The sequence below is a fragment of the Talpa europaea genome (assembly GCF_964194135.1).
Source record: "Talpa europaea genome assembly, chromosome: 15".
In the NCBI taxonomy this organism is placed as follows: domain Eukaryota; kingdom Metazoa; phylum Chordata; class Mammalia; order Eulipotyphla; family Talpidae; genus Talpa; species Talpa europaea.
Window position 1 is genome coordinate 935,096 of NC_140083.1, and position 20,640 is coordinate 955,735.

The window sequence follows — 20,640 nt, forward strand, 5'->3', positions numbered from 1 at the left end:
GCTGCCACGGGAGGCTCGCGCGCCAACCCGCTGCCGTCAGGCGAGGTCAGGGTCCGTGCCCGCTAATCCTCACGATGAACAAATGGCAGCTCGTGGCCCCGCGGGCACTCACGCTCCAGCCGGCAACACCCGGCCACAGGCGGGCGTCCTCACGGGGCCCGCAAGGGCTGAGGCCGCCTCTGAGCCCCGGCTTCCAAGGTCAGCGTCCCCGCGCTTGGCTCAGACACCCCGGGAAGAGGAGCACAACAGGCAGCAGAGCTCAGAGTCATTTCCTCCCAGTACAAAACGCCTAATGAGAAAAGTAACTTAAAAAGCTTTAAAATACACAACAGATGCCTAATTGAAATGGCCTCTCAGACACTTGAAAAAGCCAATTTTAGATTCTTAAACCCAAAGCAGAAAGTCGCTATCACCCTGTACCGCAATCACGAATGCGCTGGGAAAACTGTTCCCCATTTTCTTTAATTTCGTTTACGTTCGTTTTGTATCCAACGGACACGGCCTCTCTCCAAAGGCAAACGTCCAGCAAGGGCCATTCTTGCCTGAACGGAGCAGGAAGCGCGAAGGGGCGAGACGCAGGTGCTCTATTAAAATCACCCCGTGCCCCTGTGGAGTCAGGGTGCAAAAAAGGGGGGCCAGGAGCGTGCAGCTGAGGCATGCCCGGCACCAGCAGGGAGCCCTGGCAAAGCCAGCCCTGGCCACATGCCCCCGGTGATCCAGCCTGGCCGTGGGCGGGGGAGCAGGCGCCCACAAACCCCGCTTTGTAGCTGAGGGTCCCCGCGGCCTCCGCAGCGCCGTGGGTCTGGCCAGCCCCGCAAGGCACGAAGGCTGCCGCCCCGGCAGGGAGCAGAGATGGGGCGGGGCAGATGTCAGGACGCCGCCATCACCCGCGCCAAACCCCGCAGCCAGCCTCACGCCATCAGGCCTTGGCGGGCGTCGGGAACGTTCTCGTGTCAGAGGCGGCGGGAGGCTCCACGGCCTCGCCCTCCGCACCACCCGCCTCGGGGGCTTGACGTCTGCAGCCCCACGCCTGGCCCCCAGGACGCCAGCGCTGGCTACAGGGCGGCCCCGAGGCACAGGGGGAGCCCGGCCCGGGGAGGGTGGCTCACAGCTCAGGACTATAAATTCACAGAACTCCTGGGCTCAGCAAAATCAACCGATGTTATGATCAAGTTGCTTTTAGCAGGAGGAATGTTTAATACTAAAATAAATACTGTTCGCTCCAAGGTTACGGATGACACCGCAATCCCGGCTCTGGCTTCTGTGGCGGGGCTGGGGCCTGCGCGGCGGCCAGGGGGACGCGTGACCGGCTCACACCCGCCAACCTACGGCCCGAGCTGGGGGCCCAAGCTCTCTCACAAGCAGCACCCCGAGCACACCCCAATCAGGGGCTCCAACCCCACAAAGACACGGCCGGGCGGAGGCTCGGGGGACAGGACAGTGTGGGTGAGCAGCCCCCGACGCCGTGGCCCTCACCACCCCCGACAGCATCCGGAGGGCAGCCACGCTGGCTCAGGTCCCGGGGACGTGTGAAGGGAAATTTCTGGATCTTTGGGTCCTTGTTTTCATGCCATTTTTGCAGAAAAAATGTAGACTCTCATCTGACTTGGCTGGATCTTTGGTATTTTAATAACGCTGTGAGTAGGAGTTTTTGTTAATAGGAACGTTATTTGTTGAAATACTGATGGATTCGATTAACACACATCCAGCACCGATACGTGCAGGGCATGGTGGGGTGGGAGGGAGGCGAAGCCGAAGGAAGCAGCAGCGTGAGGCCCAGAGGGAGGGACTAAGGGCCCACCCCCACCTCCCCTCCCCGCCCACTCACGCTGAGCCTCGCCGGCTCCCCGGGCTCCGCGCGTCCACCCTCATCAGCACCTGTGCACACACGTAGCTCCCGCAGAGGCAACTCCCAGGCACGTCTGCGGGGGGCAGTGGGTGGTGGGTGAGCGTGGGGGCAGGCATGGGCAGCCTCGGAGGGCCCGGCCTCTGGAGAGGCCTCGGCAGGGGAGAGGCGGCACTGGAGCCGAAACTGGAGGACAGCAGGACCGGGCAGTGACGAGAAGGCCACTGAGGAGGGTGGACAGCACCCGAAGGCAGGGCTGGGGGACACTGCTGTGGCTGAGGGGAGAGCCCGGGAGGCCACGGTGAGGCCCCAGCGCCAGGCTCCGGGCTGATGCCTCCCAGGAGCACAGGTCCCTCAAGCCCCCGCAGCCCGGACGCGAGGCTGCACCGAAGGAGGCCCGGCTTCCCCGTGGGAAGGAGTGGCCACGCCCTGCTCCTGAAGCCCGCTGTCCGGCGGGGAGATGCTGGCAGCCGCCAGGGCTCAGCGGCCACGAGCGGAAAGTGAGTCTGCTCTCCCGAGCGGTGGAGACCCAGGCGTGCAAACTGATCACGAATCAATCCGTCAAATTGATTTACTCCCTTTATCTAATTAAGTCAAAAATAATTCCTCAAAGGGTAAGCGAGTCTTTCAATCAATCAGCAGAGTGCTCCCTCACTCAAATCACTGACAAGCAACCAAGGGGAGACAGAGGAGCCGGCCAGCCTGGGCGCCGCACCAAAGGCATGAAGCGGGCGGACGGGCAGGACGTGGTGGGCGGAGGGCCCGGGTGGGCAGGCCCGGGAGGACAGGCAGGGCGGGGGGCAGCGGCACACGGGGGGCCACAGTTCACGTGAAAAAGCAGAAAGTGAGGCAGCCCGGGGGACACCGGACATACCACAGGCCACGGTGACCGCAGCCTCGCCCCGCAGCGCAAGAAGGTGCGGGCGGCCCCTGGGAAGGCCGAGGTCCCCCACGAAGAGCAGCCGGAGCCGGAGCGAGCAGACTCCGGGGGAGCCGGGCCCCACGGCTTTCCATGCGTAATTTCTGCGCAGCCGAGCTTTCTCCAGCCCCCGCCGGACTTGAGCCCATGGGCGCGCCGAACCCGCGTGGCAGCTCCAGCCGGTGCCGTGATGGGGAGGCCCACCCCCATGGGAAAGCCGGCCGCGGGGGCAGAGGCCAGCACGCGGCGCCCCTCCCGGCCCAGCCACGGCCGCACCCACAGCGAAGGAGCCGGCAGCTTCTGGGGGAGACACACGGACACTGAGCCCCAGACCCGATGGCACCCACAGGCCTGGGCGGCTCTCTCCCTCCCCAGGCTGACCAGCGAGCTGGCCGGGCACACGGCGCCCGTGTGAGCGGGACAACACATGTGTGGCCGTCCCCTCTGCTGCCCGCCCGTGCCCTGGCCGGGCCCTCCGGAGGCCTGGGCACAGGGTCAGGCACCGAGTCCTGGGGAAAAGGTCGCAGAACGCAGGGGCCGGGCACCAGACGTCTAGTCACCAGGGCTCCAGTCACCGAACTGTGTGGAAAATGGCTGGGCATCCCCCTCCAGGCCTGGGCCGGCACTGCACGGCGAGGGGCAGGCAGGCCGCGGGCAGCAGCAGGCCCGCTGGACACTCCAGCCCCGCTCGCGACCGCTGTCTGCTCACGGCGGCTCCTGACGGAGGCAGGCGGGGTCTTCGGGGCAGCGCGCCACTACAACGCGTGCCTCTTGGGGAGAATTCGGGGACCACAGGAAACTACAGAAGGAAAAGCAATGCGCCCACAGCGGCTTGTGCAGGCGCAGTGTCCCCCAAGGGACCGTGTCCGCACCCCACTGCGGCCGCCGTCACGGTGCCCGGCACTCAGGCCTGGACTGCAGATGGGTCTCGGCCGCGCTCACGGGCAGCTTCTGGGCGCGTCTGCGTCCTCGTCTCCCCTCCACGAGGACCCCGCCCGCCCCAGAGCCCCGTCACTGCCCTCGGCGCCTGGGGAAGACCCCACCCGCAGGCAATACCGCGTCCTAAGCTTCTGGGGTTCGGAGTCCGACGTGCAGACTTGGGGGACGCCACGTGCGCGGGTCTCAGTAAAGCAGCCGAGAGCGCCGAGGGGTTGTGCCCACGGCTGTCGCCTCGCGGGGCGGGGCGGGGCGGGGCGAGACAAGGTAAAAATGACTCAAGTCCCAGCAGCGAAAGAGACCCAGAGGCCCGCGCGGCCCCTCCCCGCGGCAAGGCTCACTTCATCTGGGGTCAGAGTCAGGGACGGTGGGCGAGTCTGGAGGGATGTGGGGGGGGCGCGCCTGGTGGGGATGTGGGTGGGTGCACGGCAGAGCCGGGGGAGAGCGCAGGGGCTGTTGCCTGGGGGGCTGTTGTCGCTGCGGATGGAAACGGCCCATCTACTGCCTGTTAACGCTGAACTTCGCGCCAAGGTGGCCGCGCAGGTGATGCTCACCTGGCCGAGCGTCCGCCTGCTGGTTTCCGCAGATGTGCTCGAACCAAGAGTCCCGTCCCGATGAGAGGCTCCCTGCCTGGCCCTACGTTAGCTTAATAATCAGCAGATTCTTTGGGCGTCAGAAAACATCCCAAGAACAAGGGGGGCTGGGGGACCCCACACAAGTCCCCGCGCAGCCCCGGCACTCGCAGGGGACTTCCCATGAGACTGCGCTCCGGGCCAGACGTCTGGAGCCAGGCGCCCCCCAACAAAGGCGCGGGCAGCCTTGGAGGCCAGGGCGCCCGCGCGCAGAGCGCCAGCGCCCCCAGAGCCGGCTCCACCCGGGAGCGCAGGCGCCGGCCGCGCCCCACCTGACGGGCGCCACCATCTTGCTTCATCTCTGCTAATTTGATAGACAAGAATAAACCGCGTTATTGGCTCAATTTGCATTCGCAGTGCTGGTGAAGGCCGCTTTTTTTCAACTAGTCCCTTGTGTTTCCTCCTTTGCATCCCCAATGCTTGTGCCAAAAAGACGTTTTCAACCATACGCTCGCTTTCCACAGCACAGGCGCGGGTCAGAGACCGGCGCTCGGAGGACGTGCACCCGCGCCCTCTGGACACACCGGGCAGCAAACGCGGCTTGTCCACGTGCACGCAAGAGCCGGTCTCGGCGCCATCCGTTTCTTTTGTCGGCCTTTCCTATTCCGTTCAACACTTCCAGTACTTCCAGTGCAATCTCTCGATACGTGCTCATTAACCCTGCTTCGGATAAGTCAAAATTAACAAACCACTTCAATAAATCAGAAAGCCACAATTGATACTTTAATTTTTTACAAGTAACCTACCGTGGAACGCGAGGCTGAGCGCCGCAGCGCACCGCGTAATCACACCACAACACACCCCACCCCATCCTTCACGCGCGCATTAGACCCACGGAGTCTGCTTCCAAAATGAGAAAAAATAGCTGTCAAGAGCTGCATCTTATTATTCAACTATTAAACTTTCTTAATCATCAATCAGTTTAATTGCTCTTGACACAGGTTATAAATAACATTCTGCGGTTCAGTAGAACCCTATGCGGATAACCCCTTCGCTCCCACAGATGCCGGGAAACCCCCTGGCGTTCCAGGAAGACGGACACGTCCCTCGGGGGCGCCGTCGTGCCCCGGCGGCTGGAGGGACTCTCGGGCCGTGTGACGCGCCTGGTGGTCTCCAGGGGGTCTCGGGGGTGCCGGGTCCACAGGGCCCGCAGGGGTCTGCGCAGGCACAGCCCAGAGACCCTCTCTCGGGGACTTCGCGGGAGAGGAGCGCTAGGATGCAGGACACGGCCGGGCCCGGGCCCCTTCCCGCAGCCGCCCGACGTGGGGGCACAGCCACGGGACCCTGCGCCTCGCCGCGCAGCGCCTGGGCTCGCGGAACGGCGAGGAGGGTGCGCGCTCTGCTTCTCCCGGTGCTGTTCTGTGACCCCTGCACCGCAGCTGTGCACGTCTGAGTTAACGTCGGCCTTTCCTGAGGGTGCATAGGCCTGAAAGGCTGAGGGCGTGACCCCCAACACAGTGTCCCCAAGAGGGGCCCAAGACTCCCTGGCAGGGGCCGGGGGACAAGCAGTCCGCAGGGCCTGGCGGGGAGAGGTACAGCACCCCAGCCTCCAGGGAGGGGCCACCCCGCCTGGGCAGAGAGGGGTCCAGGACAGCTCAGAGGGGGCCTGACTGACCGGTCACATGTGACTGGTCTCGCAGACAAGCAGGAACAAGCCTGTCTTTCCTGTATTTCTGGAACGTCCCCTTGTTTCACAGGTCTGTCTTCTTGCACCCCAAGGAGAAGGGAGTTACAGCAGTTGTTGAAAAAACCGCCCCAGGCCCGCAGCCCCCCGAAAGGTGTGTCTCCCAGACAACACGGGGCTCCCAGCACCTCGCTTATGCTGGGGCACACAGCGGGCGCCCTCCCTCACGGCCGGCCAGGCCATCCCCCGGGGCCAGGGTTCCAGAAGCCCTGGCGAGAGCAAGAGCCAAACCACCACGTTCTCCACATTGTGACCTCGGGCAAGAGAAGTTCATTTAAAAGGCAGAAGTGTGGCGAGTGCACGGGCCCCAACGCCAGCGAAAGGGACTCTAGCCTGGGAGGCTTCGCACGGATCCGGCTGCGTCAACGGAGGCCTCGCCACACACAAAGAGAAGACCCGTGCGTGGAACACGCGGGCCCTTGTCTGTCGCGGCGGGCCCAGGGGACCTCAGGGAGACACCACCACAGCGGCGGCGCCACGAGGACAGACCTGGGCCTCCCAGCCATGCCCACGGCCGCGTGGCACACAGCGGTGTCCCTGAGACGTCCAGTCCGGCAGGGCCTGAGGAGCGGCAGGCACCGGTGGCTCCGGGGCCGCAGGCGGTGGGGGCTGGCGCCTGACAGACACAGGGCTTCCTCCTGAGGTGGAAAAGGTTCTGGAGTCGCAGCCACGGCCCACCCCGTGGACACGCTAAAAAGCCGGACTCGCACATGCTGGCAGGCGGGCAGCGCTTACGGGACAGGGGCAGGCGGAGGGCGGCCGGGGGTCATGCAGAGCCAGTGCTGGGAGCCGCTGGTGCTGCGCTCAGCCCTGCCACCCGCTGCCTTGTCCGTCGCCCTGGCGGCCGGGCGTGCAGGCCTGGGCAGGGGACAGGTCCCGCGGCTCCTGTGCCCACTCAGTGAGATGCACCCAAGCCGCGCCTACCTGTGGCTGGCCCTGGCCGGGCGTGTGGGTAGACAGGCCTGGTGACAGGGCAGGAGCGCACGGGCGACCGCACGGACTCGGAGCACACCGCGCCCTCCTGCCCCATCACACTCGGGGCTGGCCCCGCCAAGGCCCCGGCCACCTCCCACACCACTCCCTCCCACCGCTCCCGGCTGCCGCTCACGCACGCCCTGGGGGCCCAGCAGCGGCCGGGCGGGCCCAGCCTGCGTTCCAGGTGAGCGCACCTGCGTGCCCTCGCGCCCGAGCTCGCCGTCCGCCAACCCGCATCTCACAGCGAAATTAATTTCTCTCGTATTCAACCCTGAAATGAAGTTACTGATGACAGGGACTTCATTTCTTCCTCATAATTCATTCACCCTTAAGGAAAAGTTTCATAAGTAATTAAATTGATTTTCCTCTCTACACGGGACACAGATCTATTTAGAACCGCCAAGCCACGGAGAGGCTGTCGGGCGCGGCGCGGTGGGGCGGCCCCGCGTGGCAGCCGGGCCGGGAGCCAGCACCGCCCGCTAATTGCCATGTGCTGCAAGCGCCAGAGCCAGGCCCAGGCGCCCGAGCCGCAGGGGCGCGCACACAGGGATGCGGGCCGCAGCCTCCGTGGAGCTGCCTCATTCTCCCACCGAGGCACAGTCGGCATCTGGTGGCGACGCGCCGCTGAGCCGCGGAGGACGCAGCCGAACAGCCTCTCTAATCCCCGTGAGAGGCCGGAAGCCCCGACACAAGCAGCCGTGCGGGAGCCGGGGCCTTTGGAAACCAAGCCCGCGTTTTCGCTAAGCCGCACTTCTTAGCCAAATAAGATCAGATTTTTTTCCCACTTGTCTCCAGTGGTGGAGCCGCCCTGGCTCTGGCGCCGGCCTCCAAAGCAGCCCTTTGAGATCGCTGCGCCCGCGACCTTCAGAGGCGTCTGCGGCCGAGGCGCGTCGCCCACAGGCTGACGCCGGCAGCTGGACAACCGAGCGGGTCTTCGCTGCTCCCAGCCCCTCCTCGGCTGCGTCCCCCCACAGACACGAGCCGGGCCCTTCCTGCCGGGCGGCCAGCTGCACCGTCCTCCTGCTGTCCTCCGCCGCGGGGCTGGGGTTCACTCGCTGGCCCCGAGTCCAGCACGCCCATCGGCCGCGCGGCTGAAGACGACGCCGTCCTCTCGCCGTCGCACCGCCTGCGCCTGCGCCTCCCCCTCCGTCGTCAGGCAGAAAATAACAAATTTCAAACTCTCTGCTGTGTTCCGTGAAAGGCTGGGAAAGAACAAGGACTCCAACAAAGCACCCCGGGCCTCCCAGGGCTTCCTGAGCACAACGCGGCGCTGGGAGACTCAGGGAGAACACGGGACCACGGAAAGATGGGGCGCCGCTGCAACGTGGCTCCCCCGAACCCGCATCTAGTGGATTGCCCACCCACCCTCGCCGGCCCAGGGCCTTCCCCCTCCGGTCACATATTTGTGACATTTTTGCCGCCGTCGGGAATAGCTGACACGTGACGATGACACCGCGTGGTGAGCTGGCAAAACGTTTAAGACACGGAAACGGCTGATCCGTCAGGCGTCGGCGAGTTACAGGACGGCCCGAGGGGCCCACACACGTGGCAGCTGCAAGACCGGTGGACTTTATCCTGTTTTTCAAAACCAAAGCGGAACCTGGGCCTTGGAGAGCAGAGCAGCGTTACCCACTCCCCTCCCGTGCCCGGAAGCCCAAGCGCCAGATGCACAGCCCACAGCTGGGTCGGGCGGGCGGGGGCTGCGGGAGTCCTGGGTCTGATGGCGGCGCTGGACAGGGCACTGCCCGCTCAGAAGCCGGGTCTTGCTCTGGTCTCCCGCCACCGGGCCAGACTCGCTGATCAGCGCCCAGAGAGCTTCGGTCACGCCTCTGGGTTTTCTGCGCACACACCGGGCCCGGGCCACCCCGCACGCCGCCACGGCATCTCCTGGTTGCGGCCCCGGCGCGCTGGGAAGATGCTGGCGCGACGCGCTGAGGGCAGACACCTCGTCTGGCTCCTGCCCTCAGGGGAGAAAGCTCTGCGTGTCCGCCGCGAAGCTAACTGTGAGCTTTCGTGGATGGCTCCCCCTGGACAAGAGGCGCCTGGACTCTCGCACCATGACGGGGTGAGCTTTGTCCAACGATTTTTCTGTGTCGACTGAGGTGATTATGCGGATTTTGTCCTTTATTCTGTTAACATAGTGTATTACACTGATTGATTTTCATACGCTCAACCAACCTCGTTTTCCTGGAGTGAATCCTATTTGTCACGACGCATAATCCTTTTAATATGCTGCTCTGTGAGTATTTTGTTGAGGGTTGTTGGTCACATCTCTCTTCGCAAGGCACACCGGCCTGTGGTTTTCTTTCCTTGTGATGTCTCTGTCTCATTTTGGTATCAGGACAACACGGGCCTTATGGAATGAGCTGGAAGGCACCCCTCCCTCCTCTCCTGTTCTTGGAAGCAACAGGGAAGGAGGGGTGGTAATTCCTTGTTAGGTGTCTGGTAGAATTCACCGGTGACATTACCTGGTCCTAGGCTTTTCTTTGTGAGAATTTTTGAAATGAGTAACTCGGGGTCTTATACACGCTGTCTCGTGCACGGATTGACTTGCTTCAACTGCATGCACACACAGACAACCTCAGCGTGTATCCACGTCTACATACTGAGAGAGGGAGAATGTGGAAATTGGGTTATGCCATGACGGGCACTGGCCAGTCTGAACTTACAGGACAGGCCAGCAGGCTGGACACCTACACAGGGCTGTGTGTCTTAGCGAGAATCTCTTCTTCAGGAAATCTCCATCTATTCTTGGGGCCTTCCCCTGATGAGAGGTGGCCCACACACATTGTGGAGGAAAATCTGCCTTATTCAACGGCCACTGGCTTAAATGTTCCATCTAAAGTCTGCCCTCACGGCAATACCTAAATTGGTGTTTGACCAAACCACTGAGCCCTAGAGCTTAGCCAATCCAGCACGGAATAAACTACCGTCGTCAGTTTTGGTGACTTCAGTGTTTGGGGAGCAGCCCCTTTTCATCTGCACGGCCCAGTCTGGGGCATCACCCATGGAATTCCCTAACGCGGCTCATCCTGAAACCGCGCACGATGGCTGAGCCGCCGGCCGGGCACGCACGCACATTCTCCGCGCCCCGCTCTCCCTGTCCAGCTGCAGGTTTGGAAAACTTGCTGGCATTTTTGAAGAATCAAGTTTGATTTTTCTGATCTTCTCAGTCCTTTTTCTATTCGCTACTTCATTTATTTCTGCTCCAGTCTTGATTTCTTTCATGCTTCTTTTGGCTTTAGTTGGCTCTTCTTTTTCTGGTTTCTGAAATTGAAATTGCTTACACTATGCAATTCCCTCCAGGCACTGCCATAGCCGCATTCCACAACTTCTGGTGTGCTGTGGTTCTAATTTTGCCTGTAATCTCTTCTTTCCTTATTTAGGGCTGTGATCTAAAATCTCAACATGCTTGTCAACTGCTTCCCATTTCCCTCTGTCAGTGGTAACTAACCTAACATCACCGCGACCAGGGAGCGCTGCATGATTTCCGCCCGAGTGTGGCCGCTACTGCCGCTGCTGGGTGGGCACTGGGTCAAGGGCAGAGCGTCTGGCTAGTTCTCCGCGTGCTCAGTCTCTCTCGCTCCTGGCTGTTCCGTCCAGCTTTCTGATGCGCTATTGTGAAAAAGCCACTTGCAAAACGTTTTAAAAGCCACTTGCAAAACGTTCAATGGTTTTGGAAAAGGCTGAGCTATTAAACACAAGGCGGTATTAAAATGTACCTGCGTAACATAATTACCACCACGTCCAAAAGAGCAGAGACAAAAGGCCAGAAGGAAATCAGCAGAATTTCCCAGGATGCTCTTGGGGTATGGAGCCACACTTGACTGAATTTCCCCATTTTTTTAACAATGAGCCCATCATCATCAATTACTTCAACATCAAAACGTTGTTCAAAAGAAGAGCGAGTTCATTGAGAGGCTGCTACGCAGGGATGGCGCCCGCACTGTCCCACCACGCTGCACCAGGTCGCAGCCCACACGCTCACGCACCCCGGAGCCCGCCACTCCCCACGCCCCCCGTGCAGGGGGCTGCCGTGGGTAGCCCCCTACGCAGACGCCCCACGCTTCACCTGCATAATGCGTGCAACTTCCTGCGGCCCCAGGGCCCCGCTGGATGAGAACCCGCGCTGGAGCCACGCAGAAGGTTCCCGGTTTATTTAACAGGGAAAAGACAAAGTGCGGCGAGGCAAACGCAAGCGGAAGCAAGGACGGTTAAGACGACAGACATGCAAACTGCAGTCACTCGACGAGAAGCCAGACCGCTCTTCTTCGCCTCAGTCACTCAAGACCCAATGACACCGTGACAGCGGAGAGGCGAGCAGCGCGGCACCACAGGGCCCGGCCAGCGCGCTGCTGCGGCCACCTGCACCTGGCGGGGGGGGGCAGGCGGCTCACCCCTCGCTGGTCCCACTCTGGCTACCGCTCCGGCGCCCCACACGGCCCAACCACGCCCTAACACGCCTTCTGCGCGCCGGGGTCGTGCCGACAACAGCCTGCGCTGGGAGATTCTGACTCACAAACAGGAATGTAGAAGCCAACGTCCTTCGCGTTCAGAACACGCTACGACGTTATTAAATTCGTTCTCTACCCCAGGCCCTCCCACCTCTGCTCTCCAGAGGGATGGAGAGAAAATGGCAGGGAAAACCCGGTCAATATGGGCTGACACCGGCTGACCGTGAAGCCGGCCTGAACCAGCCCTCGCCTCCCTGTGACGCCGGCCCGCGGTCGGGCAACCACCCCGAGCCAGCCTTTGGGCCGGTCGGAACCATGTGCACCCCAAAGAGCATCAAGGAGGTGGGAGAGCGTCTTTATTTCTTGACACGCTAAAAATATTGAATTAAACCAAAATAGAATTGTCTGCGTAAATTGTGTGATTCAAGGTGATAGACTAATGGCTCTTAATTTTAAATCCAATTTAACATTCTTGAAAGGAATATGACAGTCACTGCTGGAGATACAGGCTTTACTTAAAAATTACAACGTGCCTTGGGGGGGCTAGAAAAAGCCACTGCGGCATGGTTTCATGAATTATGCTGCATTATCTCAACAGAACATGACGTGCAGGAGGTAGAAACGATCTTCACAAAGATTTCTTAACGTCGGGGAAAGCTGATGTTCTAAGGTTAAACGGGAAAAAAAGCATGAAACGGAATCTGATGCATGACATAAATGCCCGGGAGGACAGGAAGACAACACGCGGGTAAGAGGATTCCCCTCCACCGCCCGGGGTTCCCGCCGGAACCCCACACCCCGGGGCTGCTTCACCTGCAGGTAAGGGGAGCTGCTTCCTGAGCTCAGCTAGAAAGGCCACGAAAACCCAAGGAGCAGACAGGCTTGGCCCCCGGGAGCCACGAGGCCCTCAGGGGGCGGGCGGCCCCGTACACCTGCACTCCGGGGCCTCGAGTGCTGCGGTGGACCCCGGGCCTGGCCCCAGCACCCAACCCCACACTTGGCCTGTGCTCGAAGCCCCTGCGTCCTCTTGATAACACGAGTATCTAATGTACTGCAATTCTTAATTACTTGTATAAAGCCTGTCTTCCGTGACAACCACAAGCTCCCGAAGGCAGAACAGGCCGCCCCTCACGGGCCTGTGCCCACGGAGGCCCGGAGCCCTCGCCAACACCCGCGGACACGCTGCCGGCTCCTCTCCCCAGCGCTATGCACTGGAGGGGGACGGGAGGGTCGGGAAGGGGGGCAGGAGGCAGACGCCTGCCGAGACAGCAGGAGCGGCCTGGCGGACTAGACACACGGGGCGCCCGCGTGCCCAAGGTCACCCGAGCTGGAGGCAAGGACTCAGCGCCCAGCCCACCCGCACGTCTGAAACCAGGCGCCAAAGACAACCACTGGTTATTAATCACAAGGTCAACAGCCAGAACACAGCGGGGCCACTCACACCAACGCTTCTGAGCCCCAGGGTGCATCCACAGTGCACGCGTCTCCCTGTGTGTGCACGCGTGGGCGGGTGGGGGTGGGCATGTGCACGCGCGGGGGGCTGCAGGAGCGCCAGGAGGGCCTGCCGGGGCCCACGGAGCCCCCACTTGAAGAAGACACAGGCTGCTTTCTCCACTGTTTCTGCACAATTACTCCACGGCCGTGTCCTCCGTCCTGGCTGGCTGGTGACGCAGGCGGACGCGTTAAGCATCGCTTGGGTCCTTACAACGTACGTTGGTGGTAAAGCAGTTAAGACAAACTTATTTACCACATTAATTAAATGGTCTATTTAACATGGAATATCAATTCTCTAATCACATCTCAGTTGAACTTCTTCTTTCAATTAACAGCTCCGAGGTCTGCTGACAGAGGTCCTACTGTTCTCGGGTCATTAAGAGCAGTTTCATTATCTGTCAAATGAGGGAGGAAGAGGCAGAACCCGAGGCTCAGCGGGCTCCCCGCTCAGGCTGACAGGGCGCGAGGCCGTTCTCGTTAGTTGCCTAGCGATGGGCCGGCCGCCTGAGACTGCGAGACTGAGCGCAAGCGGCTGCAGGAGACTCTCCAAGTGGCCGCCCGCACCGCGGGCGTCGGCCCAGAAGCCGCCCAGATGGCAGGAGCCAGGCCCGGGGGTGGGGAGGACCCAGCCGTGAACACAGATGGCCCCGCAGGAGACAAACTGAAATCCGTTTTGAATAAAAATGGAGCAACTGAGGCTCCATCGGGCCTTCCGTTCATGTCCAGTTTGTGCTCACAGACGAGTCAGGAAGCAGCTCCCCTTGCTAGAATTCTTAAAGAGCGTGAAGCGTGTTCACAGCGCGTGAAGCTACGGCACAGCCGACTGGGGCAGCGCCACGCAAGGAAGCCAGCGCCCGCCAGAGACAGAGCGTGGTGACCCGCCCGCCCGCCAGGGACAGTGCGGGCCTCTGCAGGCCCGAGACGCCCCAGCACGTCAGGGGGGGAAGGCGGGGAGCGCAGCACAAACAGCGTGAAAGAAGGTTTGACCTCAGTGCGAGCCGCACGCCCAGTGGCTCCGCCCCGGCTCCCCTCGGCTCTGCTGCCTCCCCAGCACACTGTGCTTCGCTCGGGGGTGGGAGGGAGACGCTGCTAAGCCGGGACCTCGCCTGCCCAGCCGCCGGCATGGGCATGGCCACGAGGAGGCTGGGCTGGGGCCAGGGTCACAGCCACACGCCACAGCAGCCTCCAGCTCTGCTCGCACCACGCCGTGCCATGGCAAGGCCACCGGGGCCGCGTCTACCTCGTGAGGAAAGGCACGTGCAATGCTTACCTATGTGCTCGCAAATGAAGACCACAAAGAAAGGAGTGACAAGGTCATTTATCCCCTGGACGTACCCGCTGGCAGGGTGACGGATGGCCCAGATAAATAATATCCTTTCGAAAATCTGAAAGAAAACGGAACACTGGTGAGACAGACCACAGACACCCAGCGCGTCACAGGGAAGGCGCCGCTGAGCAGGCACGCAGCACGCGCCGGCGCTGCCACGAGAGCACAGACACACACACCAACCGCTGCCTGGTCTTTTCCATGAAGTTCCACATATCTTCATTTTTTTTATTGACTGGATCAATAGGCCGTGTTTCACCAACCCCTGGGCTCACACGAGCCGGCTCTCAGGAAAAGAGGCTCTCCGCTGCCCAGGCCCGGTCCACGGGCTGCTCAGGGGCTGGGCAGGCTGGCAAAGCCCCGGGCATCAGCGATGGAGGACGATACACCAGGATGACCGAGGAGTAGGGATTGTGGACACTTGGATGGAAAGGGGCGGGGCAGGTGGCGCGAGAACGGATGCTCCGAATTCACCCAGACGGCACCGAGACTTCGTGTTCGTCACTCCAAAGCCATCGCGTCCAGAAGACCCGCTCCGCGCTCTGCCTGCACAAACCACAGAGCCCGCAGCTGCCCAGGCCGGAAACGTGGGAGCACTCAGCCTCTCCTCGCTCCGAAAACATTCACGTGCAGCTGTGGGGCCACCACCCACAGCCCCCCCATAGTACTCACGGGACGTGTGTCACCGAGCACAAGCCCGCCCTGCGCCCGGGCCCACGTGGCGCACACTCACACACGCGCACAACTGCCAGGCGCCCAGCCCGTCTCCCACAGTCAGCACCCTGCGCCCACGGCACAGACCCTTCCGTCTGTCCTTCCTCCCAGCCGGGCCCCGCCCTGCAGCCTCCCGGGAGCTGCCCACGCTGCTGCCCCTACCACCTGCCACCGCGGCTGCCGAGCGGTCATGCGTCCTCAAGCAACAGCCCCTCGATGAAGACCCTGCTGGAGCGGGGGTTAAGAAACAAAAGACCACGGCCCCATTCTGGCCCTTTGGGGGGTCCACCCAGAGCCCCTCTGGTCCCTTCTGCTGGGCGCAGCCCCTACAGAGCCTGACCACGTCGCATGGGCGGCATCAGCACCTGCTCCAGCCTGAGCCGGGGGCTCTGCCGCCGCGGCGGGGTCTCCGGTCCCCCTGCTCACACTAATGCACTGCAGGCTGGATGGTGGCGGCTCAAACTAGGATGCGTGACGTCGGCCCCAAACACGCCTCCTCGCACAGCCCCATCTGTCCCGAGCAGGCCACCCCACACCCCTAACTATCACTGAGCTGGCAGCCTGAGCCCCCACACACCCCGAAGCTACAGAGGATGGGCCGGGCCTATGGGTGAGTTTCCTGGCCCAGAGCCGACAGCCAGCTGGCGGGGAAGCTGGCCCGCAGGGGACACCCTCCGTGGCTGTTCCGAATGACCTGCGCGGCCACCACGCCGCCCCGCGCACCGCGGCACGCACCTGTAACCCAGGGGGCACCCGGTAAATATTTGTTGAAATACATTCAAACGCAGGTTTTCACGCACGATTTTCATTTTAAGTCAACAGCTTTCCTGCGAGAACTGAATTTTTAAACAAGACCAAAGACCAGAACGGCTCGACAAGGGGCCCTGCCGCGCTCTCGGCACGGACGCATAGCCCGCAGGGGGCCGCAGGGGGCTGGGGCGGCGCGAGACGAGCCAGTACAGTGGGCGGCCCCCACAGCCCCAGAGGAGAGACAGGGAGAGGGCTCCCAGGAAAGGCCCCTCAGGGACCCCAGGAGGTCCTGGAGCCGGCGGGCCACCAAGGCCGCGGGGCCGGCTGCCTGCACCAGCAGGAGGGCAGCCCTGCACCAGCAGCAGGAGCCCAGAGGCCCGGCCGCCCCCGGAGCCTCCCCGTCGGGCCAGGGAGCTGCAGTCAGAGCAGGAGAGGCAGGGCCCGCAGCGCATGAGAGCGGCACGAGCAAGGAGCCTGCTCTCGCTTGTGCTCAGAGAAGAGCCGTGCCCGGGGACGAGCCGGCCGGCGTCACCCCCTGACATGGGCTGGTGAGGAGCTCACGTTGCGGGACTCAGCAGGATGCGCTGACGCAGACAGAGCACAGCGCAGGGAACAGCACGGCGCCAGCCGTGAGCACAGCACGACGTCACGAACAACACGTAGCACAACTGGCAGGTTCCGCACCAACAGGGTGAAGTGCTGACAAAGGCGCAGGCCCCCCCAGCCTGCTGCACGGTCCCGGACCTGAGGCCCAGGGCCGAGGCAAGGGGCGGAGATGGGATTGGCCAGCTCTGGCCGTGGCCCCGGCTGCAGAGGGACCGGGAGAGACATGCCAAGGGTGCAGGAGAGCAGGGAGGGGCATGGAGGGCAGGGGCCACGGAAGGCGGAGCCGCTGGGTGACCTCCTGCTGCTGGACCTGCCCGGGCCCATGGGCACTGCCAGTAAGGGTGAGAACCGCAGCCAACATCGCACGCAGGCACTCCCGAGCGCCCTCGGCTAATGCGCATGCGCCTCCCAGAAACTCTGGGGCAGGAGCATCACCGTCCCATTTCCCGGAGAGGCAGCAGCAGGCCAAGGCAGCCGGCCAGCCCGTCCCAAGGCGAGGACCAGAGGCCTGGCTCTGCCCGGGCCAGTCTATTCCAGAGTGGACACAGGCATCAGGGCCAGGTGAAACGAGTGGACGCACGATGGGCCCCAGGCCCAGGGCTGCACGAAGGCCTCAGGGCCAGGACACCCAGCTGCCTGGGCGCCGGCAGGGATTGGACGGCAGCCCCGGCAGAGCCACCTAACCACGTGGGACAGGTGTGGAGGGGCGGGTCGGCTCCCCCACCCACACCCGAGCTCACACTTCCACGGGGACAGCCTCGTAACTGCCTCTGGGCCCTGGCGCCACGGCTGGCCGCTGGGCAGGGCTCTGCTCGGCGCCCACACACAGCCGCAGATGCGGCTCGGCTCAGAGTGCGGATCACCCACCAGCACGGAGAGCTGCCGGCCAGGCAGGGTGTTTAGATTTAACTCCACTTAATCTCTCCAAATAGCCTGAATGTGGTATTTTTAAGACTTTAATCCCAAAAACATGTAAATAAAGGGGCAGGTAGCTCAGGAATAAAACAGACGGCTTCCAGCCAGGCTGCCAGCTGACGGGCAGCGGCGCCGTCCCAGAGGCTGGCCCGGGCATCACGCAGGCACTGAGGACCAGCAGCCGGGCCAGCCCCGGAGTCTGCAAGGAACAGCGACGCCTGTGCCGCCGGGGCAGCCTCCAGACAGCCCACTCCACTGCCTCCAGCCCATCCTGGCCCCACCGGGCACTGGCCAGCATCCCCGCACACGCCCACCACAGGCCAGGGACAGCGCGGGCAGCCGCAGACCCATCCACCATCCACCCCGCCACCCCAGGACACAAGAAACAAATGCAGACTCGGCCTGAGCTGCCCCCACGCCCGCCCCTCGTCCAGCTCAGGGCCTTTGCATTGACCCTCTCTCCCGGAACGCCCTCCCAAGCGTCCCGCGGCCCCATCTCCTGAGAGACGCCTCCCCTTCCACCACGCCGAGCCTGCAGCTGGAAGCCACCCGCACACGGCCTGAAAGGTCATCCTGTCTGTCCCACCCAGCCAGGCCCTGCCGGGTCCTGCTGGAACAGCCGCGTGGAGGGTCAGGCTGGACCCATCTGCCAGGCCCCCACCCCCACTGTCCTCTGCTCCGCGCTGTGTGTCAGGCGAGCACCAGCCCTTCCTGTCCCGGCACCTGCAGGCGCACCACCCCTGGGTGTCCTAGGCCCCAGCCTCGCCCGTCTGCTGGTCTCAGCCTGGTGGCACCCCAGAGCCGGCTCCCTGGTTCCCACCGGCCAGGGCCCGGGGCACCTGTCTGAGAGGGAAACACGTCCAGGGGGAGGAGCTGGGAGCGAGCGCGTGCCTGGCCGTGCTGCGTCCCAGGTGAGAACGCTGCTCATCACTGAGGCTGCGGGCCCCAGCCAGGGCACCGGGAGAGCCACTGAGGGTCAGCGCCGGCACCCGCCAGCCTCAGCTCAGGGCACCCGCCGCGGCCATCCCTGGGGCCCTGGGTGGGGGCTCCACTGCCGTCCCAAGGGTCCCCTCCTCAGGGGCGAGGGCAGGGTCACAGCCAAGAGTCCCTTCTGCAGACCCTTCTGTGTCCATAGCAGTGACGAAAACAGCCGCCACCACCTCAGCCGGGCTGAGCACGAGGGGCCGCAGGCCGGCCCAGGCTGCCCGCCGATCCAGCTCAGTTTCCTGCCTTGTCTGTGCCGTGTGCGGGCCTGACTGTGCGCAAAAGCATTTCATGTGAGGTCAACAAATGGCCGGGAGGCCCAAACACAGCGACCTCCGCCAACAAGGGACACATCGCTTAGCAGGGTCTGCAGCCCACAGCCAGGCCCCTCCAGGGGCCACCTCCCACGTGGCCCGCGGCGTGCCCACACCAAGCCCAAGCCTGCCGACTCTCCAGGAGCAGCTCCCGCGGGCAGAAGGCGCAGCCGTGCAAGGGCGAAAGCCCACGCGACTCAGCGGGGTCTCTGGTGGACAGCAGCCGGCCTCGCTCCCACAAAAGGGCCGTCGCCCTCCCCCGCACCTCTCCCCAGACGGGCCGCACTTGGGGGGCCAGCTACACGCCCACTGGCAGGGAGGCGGCCGGCATGGGCAGGTCTGCGCTCCCCCGTGACCGGCCTGCACATCACGCCCATCCCAGGGCCCCGGCGCTCAGCAGCCAGCCGCCGCCGCGCGCATAAATGACGCGCGGTAAAAGCTGGCACGTCCCGTCGTCTTCCGTGTCCACGTAATGAGGGTCGCTTCTCCGCGGGTAACTGGAAAAGCATCTTCTTCCCCTCATTTGTGAAACTGCTCTCAGAAGCTGATCCCCAGGGGCAGGTGGCACAGTCGCCCGGGAGATGATGAACTTACCGGGACGAGGCCGGCTCCGCCCGCACGTCCTCCTGGGGGCTGCAGGCCCTGCGGGCACAACCGTCCCTTCCCAGGGCCTCGACCGAGGGCCCGACACTGGACGGGAGGAAAAGGGTGAGGCCCGGAAAGCTGTGACATGGACTCTCCATCAACAACGTCAGCCGCTCGCTTCAGTAAGACCGAAGGCCCTGGGGTCTCAGGCCCCCAGAGACGGACGGGTGGGGCGGGGGGCGCGGGGAGTCGCTCGGCCACCGGGACCCGGGAGTGCACCGCTTGGTCTCTGCCAGGCACGGCGCGAGGCAGGAGCCAGGGCCACACAGGGCGTGCAGAAGACCTGCTCGGGCGAGTGAGGAGACGCCCGCATCCTTGGCCAGCAAGGAAAGCAACTCAGGAGGTGCCCCCGCACACCCACAAAAGCAAGCTACGGCAGAAAGGTGGCACCAAGTGTAGCAGGACGTGGGCCAGCCACTCTCAGCTCAGCCGGCGGCGGCAGCGCCAGGGAGCAGCAGCTCAGGCGCAACCTTACCCCGACCCGGCCTGCTGCAGGGCCCTAACCAGAGGGGGCACGGATGCCCGCACTAGAGTCTGACATGAGGGCGCACAGCTAACTTATTTTGTGACAGCCCCAAACCGTATGCCTGCGTCTGCCAGCTGGAGGGCGGGTGACGCTGCGTGCACGATGCAGCCACGGAGCAGCGGGCCCAGGGACACACGTCAGAGGCGCGCACGTCTGTGACCCCACGAGCGCACGCGTGTCAAGTCCTACAGACCACGAGCAGAGGCAGGCCAGAGCAGAGCGTTCGGGCAGGGGAGCAGAGGGACAGAGGCTGACCGCAGAGGGACACGAGGTCCTTGGCTGACGGACGCGCTCCCCGGCCTGAGCGGGTGGCCACCGCGCCCCGAAGTGCCGGTGGATGAGGGGGCCTGCTACGCATGGGAGAGGCTGGCAGGTGGCAAGGGTGGTGGACAGCAGCAGGCCTCGCTGTGCATGAGCAGCCAGCGCACGGGCAGACTGTGTGGCACGGAGCCCTTCCTCCCGAGAAGCCCAGGCTGGGCACTGGCCCCGCACAGACGCGCCAGCCCCGGGGCAGGAAGCAGTGCGGCGCCAGCAGCCCGCAGACAGCCTCAAAGACGTGGTGCAGGGTCCCCACTGTGGACACATGTGTGGTGCGGGGAGCAGGCAGCTGCCTCAGAGCACAAGGTGAGAGCCCCCCCACAGGTGAGGTGTGACGGACACCATGACTGGCCTCACTGCCCATCGCGGGCACCTCTGAGCCCCTTCACGGCCCCAGACACACAACATGGCTGCACCTGCCGGCACCCTAAGCAGCCTCTCAGGCTAACCCCACCGGCCCTGCTGCCACTGCCCAAGGGCCAGGCTGCCTGGGATGGGCCTGGGCAGGCCCTGCCCCTGGGAGAGCACAGGGCTGGGGAGAAGCTGCGCAGGAGGCGCACCCACGGGGTCAAGCCCACGGGAGGCCACGGGCGCCCCAACC

At 63.6% G+C, this 20,640-nt stretch overlaps 1 protein-coding gene across 8 annotated transcripts in view; it reads right to left on the reverse strand.

Annotated features, from left to right (window-relative positions):
• TBC1D22A (TBC1 domain family member 22A) overlaps window positions 1–20,640 on the reverse strand; it is a gene marked incomplete at its 5' end in the record, with an annotated part of 97,805 nt that overhangs the window by 35,957 nt on the left and 41,208 nt on the right. For 7 of the 8 annotated variants that reach the window (XM_084254508.1, XM_084254502.1, XM_084254506.1 and 4 more), the window contains one exon: window positions 14,211–14,325. The exons of the other annotated variant lie outside the window; for it this stretch is intronic. In XM_084254508.1, the coding sequence (XP_084110634.1) occupies window positions 14,211–14,325 (115 nt within the window). The remainder of the gene's footprint in view (window positions 1–14,210; window positions 14,326–20,640) is intronic. 8 annotated transcript variants of the gene reach the window in all.